The 12,764-nt window shown below is 41.4% G+C and overlaps 1 protein-coding gene across 1 annotated transcript; it reads right to left on the bottom strand.

The window, feature by feature from the left end:
• Positions 1-514: 514 nt before the first annotated feature.
• Positions 515-10,731, bottom strand: LOC128773785 (putative teratocarcinoma-derived growth factor 3). Its single transcript, XM_053891367.1, is given in 8 exon segments — positions 515-627; positions 629-695; positions 730-933; positions 935-1,157; positions 5,666-5,727; positions 6,637-6,759; positions 10,054-10,197; positions 10,718-10,731. Coding segments are annotated over 8 exon segments (891 nt in total). The 3' UTR covers positions 515-573.
• Between the last annotated feature and the right edge of the window lie 2,033 nt (positions 10,732-12,764).

Genomic DNA, 12,764 nt, shown 5'->3' on the forward strand with positions numbered 1-12,764 from the left:
ATCATCTCTCCCATTTGCTTCCTCTTTTCTATCTATTCTCCTTGGCGCGCGCATGCGCGCGCGCACACACACACACACACACACACACACACACTTCTAATACTTCAGCATCCTGTTCCTTGCCTCTAATATCTGCCCCCTGTCCTCTCGTTTGCTCCCTTAAGGGACTTCCTTTACTTTCCTTTAAAGGATGAGGACTTAGTTGATTTTGATGAGCTCTACTCAAAGCTTTATCCTCATTTCCACCTTAGGGGTAGTCTTGAATAATCTGAAGACAGATTCAATGGGTTAAAGGAAAATAAGAAGAAGAAACCCTTGGCAGAAATACATGTATCAGGAACATAGAACTTGGTCACAACGTAGATATGGCTGACTTTTTCTTAAAGAAGTTTCTTTGGAGAGGGCAGGGAGAGGAAAGTAGTTGGTATTTTAAGGAAATGTGAGGGACCAGTATGAAAATCTGATCACTATTTCGAAGCAACTAACAAATGGTCATCTCTCAGTTAGGACATTGGAGGGACAGCCTTTGCAGGTCATGAAATCTGCATGACCAATATTGCACGCAGGCGTTCATTACCAGTAACTTTGTATAGCAAGGCAGATGCCAGTTAGCAAAAAAAGTAGGGCCCGAAGACAGTGTTGATTCTGGAGTCCGGGAAACCAGGAAGTGCTCACCCATCATGTGGCCACTTAAAAGGGCAAAAGAGGGGACAATGTGCTTTACCACCCTGTGGGAGAAATGTCTGAGGAGAGCAGTGAAGCTGCCCATGCCAGCATTTACACCCGGAACATTTCTTAGGCAGCCAGGTGTCAGGGGGCACAGACTCACAGTTCTCTTTATGCAAATCGTGCTCACAGTTCTGGCCACAGATGGACAGAGGGCAGGCACAGGAGGACCAAAGCATGCAGGTTCCTCCATTCAGAGAGCAGCAACTCAGTGTCCTGAATTCCTATGGATGGCGCAAACTGGAAAAACCAATGATGAATTACAGGCTCTTCCTGTGACAGAATATTGTCATCTCTTAAGGCCACGTCTCCCTGAGAGGGACGTGCAAATTTATGGTAGCCCAACCCAGCAACGAATTCCAGTTCAAAGGCGTTGGAAATGGCCATGATCGAAATCACACCGGAAGAGAAGGGCTCCACCTTTCTGTGATCTACAGATCCTTAGCCAGGGACTCAGCCTTCCCGGGAACTCTCCTTCCTCAACTGTTCTTCTCAAACTTTTCCAAAAATTCTTGAAGAGGAGTAAATGCTGCCAGACTCATTTTACGAGGTCGGCATGATACCAAAATCAGATAAGGATATCTCCAAAAAGGAAAAACCACAGACTAATATCCCTGATCAACATTAGGTAAAAATCCTCAGAAAGTCCACTGAATTCAACACTATGTTAAAAAGATCATGTCCCATCATCAAGTGGGATTCATTCCAGGGATGCAAGGGTGGTTCAACATGTGAAATCAATCAACATGATACACCACATTAACAAAATGAAGGCTAAAAATCCCATGATCGTCTGCATAGATGCAGAAAAAGCATTTAATAAAATTCAACATCCATTTATGATAAGATTCTCAAGAAAGAAGGTATATAAAAAAGATAAAAACAGAGAGGGAGGCAAACCATAAGAGACTCTTAAATACAGAGAACAAACTGAGGATTGCTGGAGGGAAGGTGGCTGGAGGGAAGGTGGCTGGAGGGATGGGTTAAATGGATGATAGACATTAAGGAGGGCACTTTTTGCGTCCGGCACTGGGTGTCATGTGTAAGAGATGAATCACTGGGTTCTACTCCTGAAGGCAAGAGTACACTGTATGTTAACTAACTTGAATTTAAATAAGAAAGACTATATCTCACCATAATAAAGGCCATAAACGGCAAGCCCACGGCTAAGATCATACTTAACAGCGAAAAGCTAAAAGGTTTTTCTCTGAGATCGGAAAGAACACAAGGATGCCTCCTCTTTCCACTTTTATTCAACACAGCCTTGGAAGTCCTAGTCAGAGTAATAAAGCAAGAAAAAGAAACAAAATCATCTAAAATGGAAAGGAAGAGGTAAAACTCTTAGTATTCATAATCAACATGATTTTATATGTAGAAAACCCCAACGACGCTACCAAAAACTGTGAGCATAAACAAATTCAACAGAGTTGCAAGATGGAAAATCAGTATATAAAAATCGATTGCATTTTATACAGTAACAACAAACTATCAGAGAAATTAAGAAAACAATCTCATTTACGATTACATCAAAAACAATAACATAACTAGAAATAAATTTAACCAAGGAAGTAAAATACCTATATACTAAAGACTATAGGACGCTGATAAAAGAAATTGAAGAAGACAGAAATAAATGAAAATATATTCATGCTCATGGACAGGAAGAATCTTGTTAAAATGTCCCCACTACCCAAAGCTCTCTACAGATTCAACGCAATCCCTACAGAAATTCCAAAGACCTTTTTCACAGAAATAGTACAAACAATCCTAAAATGTACATGCAATCCCCAAAAATCTCAAAGAGTTAAAGTCATCTTGAGAAAGAAGGACAAACCTGGAGGTACCATGCTCCTTGATTTCAAACCATTTTACCTAGCTCTAGTTACCAAAACAGTATGGGACTGGCATAAAAACAGACAAATAGACCAATGGAATAGAATAGAGACTCCAGAAATAAATCCACACATATACGGTTAATTAACTGACAAGAAAGGAGGCAAGAATACACAATAGGTAAAAATGTAGACGGTGTTGGGAAAACTGGACGGCCCCATGTAAAAGAATGAAACTGGGCCACTATCTTTTTTTGAATGTTTATTTTTGAGAGACAGAGACAGAGCATGAGAGGGGGAGGGGCAGAGACAAAGGGAAACGAACTTGAAGCAGGCTCCAGGCTCTGAGCTGTCAGCACAGAGCCTGATCGTGGGGCTCAAACTCACAAACCGCGAGATCATGACCTGAGCCAAAGTCAGAAGCTTAACCGACTGAGCCACCCAGGCACCCTTGGACCACTCTCTTACAAGGTACACAAAAATTAACTCAAAATGGATTAAAGACTTGAATGTAAGTCCTGAAACCATAAAACTCCTAGTAGAAAATACAGGCAATAGGCTCCTTGGCATCAGTCTTGGTGACAAGTCTTTGGATTTGACACCAAAGCAAAGGCAACAAAAGCAAAAATAAACAACTGGAACTACATTAAAAAGCTTCTGCATAGAAAATGAAACCACCAACAAAAGAAAAAGGCAACCTACATAACGGAAGAAGATGCTTGCAAGTCATATATTCAAAAAGGGTTATTATTCACAACACATTAAAAAACCTCACAGAAGTCTATAGTAAAAATCCATTGTTGCACTATGTGCTAACTAATTTGGATGTAAATTATTATTATTATTTTTGTTTAACGTTTATTTATTTTTGAGACAGAGAGAGACAGAGCATGAACAGGGGAGGGTCAGAGAGAGAGGGAGACACAGAATCGGAAGCAGGCTCCAGGCTCTGAGCGGTCAGCACAGAGCCCGACGCGGGGCTCGAACTCACGGACCGCGAGATCATGACCTGAGCCGAAGTCGGACGCTTAACCGACCGAGCCACCCAGGCGCCCCTGGATGTAAATTATTAAAAAAATGAAAAAAAAAAAAAGGGATGATGTAGATTTCAAAAAACAAAAAACAAAAAATAAATAAAATTAAAAAAAATCCCATTAACAAATGGGCAGAGGACCTAAACAGACGTTTTTCCAAAGAAGACATCCAGATGGCCAATAGACACATGAAAAGATGCTCAACGTCACTCATCATCAGGGAAATGCAAACCAAAACCGCAGTGAGAAATCACCTCACTCCCATCAGAACGGCTGTTATCAAAAACACAAACAACAAGTGTGGGTGAGGATATGGAGAAAAAGGAACCTTTGTGCACTGTTAGTGGGAATTTAAATTGGCTCAGCCACTGTGGACAACTGTATGGAAGTTTCTCAAAAAAACTAATCATGTGGGTTAAATGGGTGATGGGCATTAAGGGGGCACTTGTTGGGATGAACGCTGGGTGTCACGTAAGAGATGAATCACTGGGTTCTACCCCTGAAGCCAAGGCTACACTGTATGTTGACTAACTTGAATATAAATAAAAATAAATAAAATACTAATAATAAACTACCATAGCATCCAGCAATTCCATTTCTAGGTATTCACCCAAAGACAACAAAAACACTGAATCAAAAGGCTATATGTGCCCTATGTCTACTGCAGCATTATTTACAACAGCCAAAACACGGAAGCAACCTAAGTGTCCGTCAATAAATGAATGCATTAAAAATGGAGTACACAGACTCACACACACACACACACACACACACACACACGCACGCACAGGAATACGACTCAGCCAAAAAAAGAATGAAATCTTGCTATTTGTAACAACATGGAGAGACCTTCAGGGCATTATGTTCAATGAAATAAGTCACACAGGGAAAGATAAATGCCATATGATTTCCCTTTTATGTGATATGTAAAAAACACACAAATGAACAAGCAAAACAAAACTCAAAGATGCAGAGAAGAGACTGGTGATTGCCATCGTGGAGGGGTTTGGAGGTGGGTGAAATGGGAGAAGGGAGTCAGGAGGTACACACTTCCGGTCTAAAATAAATAAGTCAGGCAGAGGTAACGTATAGCATGATGACTATAGCCAACAATATTGTATTGCATATTATGTAACTTTTTACATAACTAGACTCACTGTGGTAATTATTCCATAGTGTGCACAAATATCAAATCATTATATTGTTCATCTGAAACCGGTATAATGTTTTGTGTCTATTACACTTCATATATATATATATATATATATATATATATATATATATATATAATATATAAAAGAATATAGAACATACAAAAATATATATAAGATATATATAATAAATAAATAAAATAAATAAAAATAAATATATATATATATTTATATATATATGTAAAAAAATATATATATATAATATATAAAAAAGAAATTTTGGTTTAAAGGAAAAAATTTCACCTGAACAAAGATTAAATTAAACGATCTGGTCATCTTTCACCAAATCCAGAACTTTCCAGAGACTTTGAAATAATCACCTCTGCCTCCATACACATTGGGCAGGTAACAATTATCATGGTTAGTTGAAATATTTTACTTTTTAATTATTTGCTTTATTCTATGCTTTTGAAATTTACAAAACCATCTTTTAATTCATCACTTCTCATATATTATAAACATATTTGATCCTTGAACAACACGTGAGTTAGGGGTGCTGACTCCCCGTGCGGTTGAAAATCCATATATGATTTTGGAGTCCCCCAAAACTTTATTACTCACAGCTTACTCTTGACCAGAAGCCTTACCGATAACACAAAGAGTCGATTAACACATATCTTGTACGTTATATGTAGAATTTACTGTATTCTTAGGTTAAAGTAAGCTAGAAAAAAGAAAACATTATTAAGAAAATCATAAAGAAGAGAAAACGCAGTACCGTATTTATTTATCAATATTAGAAGTTTATGTTGTGCTTACAAGATGAATGAATCGTCATAGAATTATTATGGCCTGCAGTATTCCAGTCATATTCGTAATACAATTGTGGAAACATCGTTACTTGTTTTAAAAAGCCACTTGCCTGTGATGATAGGCTGATAAGTTTCTCCAATCACGAGGGGCATACTGTACGTTGATGTAACTCTTTGAAAACAAAGGGAGAAAACGGTAAGAAAACGAATGCATTATCGTGTATGAAATATCACTCGCCTTATTTCTGTGTAAGGGCAGGCTAACCGCTTCCCCACGAGCCTTACACACGATGTTCTACACGTAGGCAATGATCACGGCCGTGACACAAGACGCCCCCTACATTTCTTGCTGTACACTTGTTAGATTTTCATACAAAGAGCCTCACACACCTACGCAACAGGTAAGTTTCTTAACTATGCAGTATGATGATGACTTCCTGCTCATTAAGTGGCAGTGGATCACATAAAGGTCTTCATCCTTGGTGTCCTCAGGAGTGGGCTGGGGAGGAGGAGGAAGAGGAGGGTGGTCTTGCTGTGTCAGAGGTGACAGAGGTGGAAGGGGGGGGGGAGTGAAATGAGAGGCATGGGAGTCAGGCACACTCAGTAGAGCTTTATAGAAATACGTGGCAATTTCCGTCTGACTTTTAGGCTTTTTCGTGTCTCTGGGAACATCTGAAAACGTTTTCAAATGGTCCCAATCCTTCTTTCACCGTGTGCGTTCGCTGCAGTGCCCGTATCACGGAAGGGTCCATGGTGTACAAGAAGTCAAAAGCACTTCCGAACGACTGAAACCCTTCTGGCAGCCTGGCACCACTCCCTCTGTGTCTTCTTCCTCATCGGCTGGCACTGGTTTGGACGCACTCAGCTCCAGCAAGCGGTCTCTTGTTAATTCCTCTGGTGTGATGTCTCCTTGCTCTTGAACTTCCCCAAGACCCAGAGCTTGACACGCTTTACCCTCCCCCCACCCGCCACCTTTTTGCCACAGCCACAGTCTCTTTCATGATTTCCTGGACTGGCTCTGTGTAAATCCTGGGAAGTCATGCAAAACGTCTGGGCACAGTTTTCTCTAGTAGGAATTTACCGTCTCGGGCTGATGGCTTTCGTGGCTTTTTCGGTAACCGCGATGGCATCTTCGATGTTGTAATCCTTCCAGACTTTCCTGATGTTCTCTCTGTTGGGGTTCCCTTCCGTAGCATTGATAGTCCTTCCCACGGAGTACGTGCGTAATGAGCTTTAAAGGTCCTCATGACCCCCTGATCTAGAGTCTGAATTAGAGAAATTGTGTTTGGGAGCAACCATTTTGATGCCTTTGGTGTTGAACTCATGGGGTTCTCGGTGGCCAGGGGTGCACTGGCCAATATGAAAAGAACTTCAAAAGGCAGTGCCTTACTGGCAGGGCACTTTTTGACTTTAGGGACAAGCATCGATGGAAGCAATCCAGAAAAAGTGTTCTCATTGTCCAGGCCTTCTCGTACAACTCAAAGACTGGCATCTGGTGTTTAGGTTTGCCATTCAAGGCTTGGGGGTTAGCACCTTTATAGATGAGGACAGTCCTGACCAGAAACCCGACTGCACGTGCACAAAAGAGGAGTTAGTCTACCCCTTCCTGCCTTCAATCCTGGTCCTCGCATCTCTTCCTTACTAATAAATATTCTTTGCGGCTTTTTTTTTTTTTTTTTCCAGAATGGAGTACTTTGTCTGCATTAAAAACCTGTTCAGGCAGATATCCTTTCTCCTCAATGATTTTCTTAATGGCGTCTGGGAACCTGTCTGCTGCCTCTTGGTCGACAGAACCTACTTCTGTTATCTTGACATTTTTTAAGCCAGACCACTTTCTAAAATTATCAACCCACCCTTTGCTGGTAATAAATTCTCCACCTTTAGATCCTTCTCCTTCCTTTTGCTTTAAGTTGTCATATAATGACTTCACTTTTTCTCAAATCAAATTATTATAATTTTTAATTTTTTAACATTTATTTTTGAGAGAAAGAGAGACAGAATGCAAGCCAGGGAGGGGCAGAGAGAGAGGGAGACACAGAATCCGAAGCGGGCTTCAGGCTCTGAGCTGTCAGCATAGAGTCCGATGAGGGGCTCGAACCCACAAACTGTGAGATCACGACCTGAGCTGAAGTTGTTTGGTGAATCAATTGAACCACCCAGGCGCCCCTCAAATCATATTAGAATCCATAAGTAGGCTTTTCTTTTTTTTATATAAAATTTATTGTCAAATTGGTTTCCATACAACACCCAGTCCTCATCTCAATAGGTGCCCTCCTGCATGCCTATCACCCACTTTCCCCTCCCTCCCACCCCCCATCAACCCTCAGTGTATTCTGTTTTTAAGAATCTCTTACAGTTTGCCTCCTTCCTTCTCTGTAACTTTTTCCCCCTCCCCCTCCCCCATGGTCTTCTGTTAAGTTTCCCAGGATCCACAGTGAAAGCATATGGAATCTGTCCTTCTCTGTATGACTTATTTCACTTAGCACTACACGTTCCAGTTCCATCCACATTGCTACAAAAGGCCAGATTTCATTCTTTCTCACTGCCAAGTAGTATTCCATTGTGTATATAAACCACAATTTCTTTATCCATTCATCAGTCGATGGACATTTAAGCTCTTTCCATAATTTGGCTATTGTTGAGAGTGCTGCTATAAACATTGGGGTACAAGTGCCCCTATGCATCAGCACTCCTGTATCCCTTGGGAAAATTCCTAGCAGTGCTATTGCTGGGTCATAGGGTAGGTCTATTTTTAACTTTTTGAGGAAACTCCACACTGTTTTCCTGAGCGGCTGTGCCAGTTTGCATTCCCACTAACAGTACAAGAGGGTTCCCGTTTCTCCACATCCTCTCCGGCATCTATCGTCTCCTGATTTGTTCGTTTTGGCCACTCTGACTGGTGTGAGGTGATATGTGAGTGTGGTTTTGATTTGTATTTCCCTGATGAGGAGCGATGTTGAGCACTTTTTCATGTGCCTGTTGGCCATCTGGATGTCTTCTTTAGAAAAGTGTCTATTCATGTCTTCTGCCCATTTATACACTGGATTATTTCTTTTTCGGGTGTGGAGTTTGGTGAGCTCTTTATAGATTTTGGATACTAGCCCTCTGTCTGATATGCCATCTGCAAATATCTTTCCCCATCCCGTCGGTTGCCTTTTAGTTTTGTTGACTGTTTCCTTTGCAGTGCAGAAGCTTTTTATCTTCATGAGGTCCCAATAGTTCATTTTTGCTTTTCATTCCCTTGCCTTTGGGGATGTGTCCAGTAAGAAATTGCTGCGGCTGAGGTCAGAGAGGTCTTTTCCTGCTTTCTCCTCTGGGGTTTTGATCGTTTCCTGTCTCACATTCAGGTTCTTCATCCATTTTGAGTTTATCTTTGTGAATGGTGTAAGTGGTCTAGTTTCAACCTTCTGCATGTTGCTGTCCAGTTCTCCCGGCACCATTTGTTAAAGAGACTGTCTTTTTTCCATTGGATGTTCTTTCCTGCTTTGTCTTATAGCAATTCTGTACCCTCAAAGCAGCTGCATTTTCAATACGAGACAAAAAGGTATTGTGCCCAAAATGCAAGGTTTTCGTGCCTGCTGGTGCAGCCGCGGTGATGGCTTCATGTATTTCCTCCCCCCACCTTTTTTCTTACAATGGTCCTTAATGCCGGATTCCTTCATCTTGAACTGGTGGGGCAACCACAGTTGCAGACCCCAATCTGTGGTACATACCAAGCAATTCAACCTTTTCTCGTAATGTCAGGACTTCCCTCTGCTTCCTCGGAGCACTTGCAGCATCACTGGTGGCACTTTGTAAGGGTCCCCCGGTGTTATCCAAGGCTTATGGCATTGCACTAAACGCGATGAAAAATATGTGAGAACCGCGAGAGATCGCTTTTCACTGCAATATGCAATTTACTGCGGAGACAAACTGCTCACACAGAGATGATTAGCATCACACTGTTTTAAACAGATACTTGCAACACTCGAGCTCACAGCGACAGAAACGGGAGGTGGCTACGGAATTACTACAGCAGCATACCGTGTACTACGGTTAATTTTATGCAGTTAGGGTTTAATAGTGCATCTTTACGTTTGTTTACATTTCTCGACTGTAAATGGCACCTTGTATGGTCTGTAAGTGTGTGCAGCCATTTTGACAAGTTTTAACTTTGTATACTAGCTTTGCATATATTTTACAGCAGTAAATGATAAAATAGACTAGCATCTGCATACGCTTCATGCATTCATGACATACCCCCTTTCTTTTTATGTATCTATTTCTAGGCTATGTGGTTCATCTGCTAGCGTTTTCAAATTGTCACAAAATCTCCACAAATTTTTCCGATACACTTATTTAAAAAAACCTATGATAAGTGGACTCGTGCCGTTCAAAGCCACGTTGTTCAAGGGGTCAACTGGACAATCCCAAATGAGGTGTTTCTGGAAAATTCCTTTTGAATTTCAATTTAGCTAGCAAGAGAGGAGCTTCTACGAAGCCCGGGTGACCATATCACATGTCTGCTACAAAGGAGGTTTGCAGAATTATCACACCTTCAGGCAGAGACTGGACTCCTTCATGAATGTGCCATGATTTCATTAATGGTGGCCACTCTTGGAATCCATTCTTCGCAGCTGCTTTGTAACGATATTTCCCATACCTACAGGTGCAAAGGAGTTTAATTCGGAATACAAAAGTCCCCTTGTAGAAACAGACTAGGGCCTACAAACATTTGATTCAGTCAGCTCACTGTTTAGAACAAATACTTGCCCTTTGTTTTTTTTTGTAATTTTTTTTGTTTTTAAAGTTTATTTATTTTTGAGACAGAGAGAGACAGAGCACGAACGGGGGAGGGGCAGAGAGAGAGGGCGACACAGAATCGGAAGCAGGCTCCAGGCTCCGAGCCGTCAGCCCAGAGCCCGACGCGGGGCTCAAACTCACGGACCGTGAGATCGTGACCTGAGCTGAAGTCGGACGCTTCACCGACCGAGCCACCCAGGCGCCCCAAAATACCTACCCTTTGAAATGCATGTAACATGAAACACTATGACCTGCTTCTTTTCAAACAGAGGGAGAAACTTTGTGGATAAGGCTTCGTGAAATGTGCCTAATGGTTCATATGGGCCGGTATAAGAGAGAACGATGGTCTGGGGGCTTCAAGTCACTTTCTCTGTCGTTACCTCGTGTGGGACATCTCCTTATTTCCTTCCCCCTCTTTATATCTCATTTTCTTCACTGTGTGTGTGTCGTAGCAGTCATACCATTCGTCCAGAGTAGTTTTGACATGAGAAAGTGTAATAGTCAACTACCTCTGCTGTAACAAATCATCACAAATTTATTCTCTTTCAGCTTCTGGAGCCTGCCAGAATTCACTGCCTTCTCGGGTTCCTGGATTGTTCCGTCTTCAAAGCCAGCAGAATAGCGTCTTCACATCTCTCTCTGGTTGATCCTTCACATCACCTTTGCTCTTAAAGGACTCTTTTGACCTTCAGTGGACGCACCCACATAATCCAGGATCACCTCCCCCTCTCCATCCTTGATAAAATGTGCAAGATCCTCTTTGCCCTGTAAGTAGCATTCGTAGATTCCGGGTGTTGGGCCCTGAGGGAGCCGTTATCCAGGTGGCCACAGAGATGCGACCTGTAAAGTCCCCACCAGGGACTAGGTGCACAAAAACCCGAACTACGTTCATGATGATAGGACATGAAATGTTAATTCAGCCGTGTGGTGCGGTGTCAGGGAAAGATTCCATGATAAAATGACATTTTTCACGTTCCATCTCGTGGAGGAAATAGCCAACTTATTTATTTTATGTTTCTCTTTCCAATTTTTCCTATTACAATAAAAGGAAGTCAGCGTGTTTTTACAGATCAACCTCTAACTCACCGGTCAGCAAAAACATTGTGCGTTTGTGTGGGCTTTTTGAAGGTACTTTCTTTTGTTCTTCCATTCAGGCTGAAGAACTATGTAGGACACTGAGCGTCTGTAACCTAGTTGCAATATGGAACAAGAGCCTGTGTATCTGTGGAGGCAAAATTAGACACAGATAGCAAGTTTTCATCTGATTATTTTCATTTCATAGTTTGCATATCTTGTTGACATTTCTCTGTTATCTCATCTCGAACATACTTGAAGCCATTATTGAAAAAAAAATAAAGGACAACATTTTGTCAGCACTCCACCTCATGTGGAATAATTATATTGAAGAGACTATCATTTGAAGGCTTCAGTTTGGGACGGAGTTTAGATTATGGGTTTTACCAACGTGCAATTAATTGAAGTAGAGACACCTGCAAACTGATGTCATCAAATCAAGTGTGTAAGTAAAATGTACACTTAAGAGGCCCATCTTCCTACATCCGCATACTATGTAGTTTAGAAGGTGAAAGAATGAAAGAACGCTCAACTCAGAACAGGCTATTTAGTAAACTGCAGTCTTTGGGCGACCTAGGCGACAAAATTGACTCCAGGTATAAGCGTGGCATATGTGAAGCAATCCTGTGTCTACTGAATGCCCATTCTGTGTGAACCTGCCATTCACGAGCTTGTCATTAACTTAATAATAATAATGATAATAATAATAGTGCTTAATAATAACTGGTTGCTCAAACTCCCTAGATCAGTGGTTTTTTTTACGAGAGCATTCAGACAAAATGGGATGCAGTGAGGGTCCATGAATCCCCTGAAATTGTGTAAGATATTGTGTGTGTGTGTGTGTGTGTGTGTGTGTATACACTTTTTTTGTGGCATGGATAAACCTCCCAATGGATAGCCAACATCCATTCTCCCCTTCTTCTTGTTACTACAAACACAGATTTTAATCTGAGAGGTGCTTGTCCAAATACTACATGTGTCCGTTTTCCCACTTCTCTGGTAGCTAGGGATGTCCCATGAGCATGAAGTGCAAGTTGTTGATGAGACTTTTAGTCTCTGTGAGAATGAATGGATAGTCTACATGTGTCCTTTGTCCTTTTGTCTTTCCATTCATTCTCCTTTTCACTACCTGGAACGAATATGTGATGGCTGGAACTCCAGCAGTCACCTTGGGGCTTTAACAATGGCAGGTAGATAAAATATTTGTGTTGTTTTTGTATTGAGGTAAAGTTTATGTACAAGGCAACATTCAGATCTTAAGCATACCGTTCCATAAGTTTAACACATGTATGCGAAGATCCACGATATTTCCATCACCCCAGAAAGATCCCTCACGCGGTCTTTCAGCCAATC

The sequence above is a fragment of the Panthera pardus genome, unplaced genomic scaffold (assembly GCF_024362965.1).
Source record: "Panthera pardus isolate Hobbes unplaced genomic scaffold, ASM2436296v1 HiC_scaffold_27, whole genome shotgun sequence".
Classification (NCBI taxonomy): Eukaryota; Metazoa; Chordata; class Mammalia; order Carnivora; family Felidae; genus Panthera; species Panthera pardus.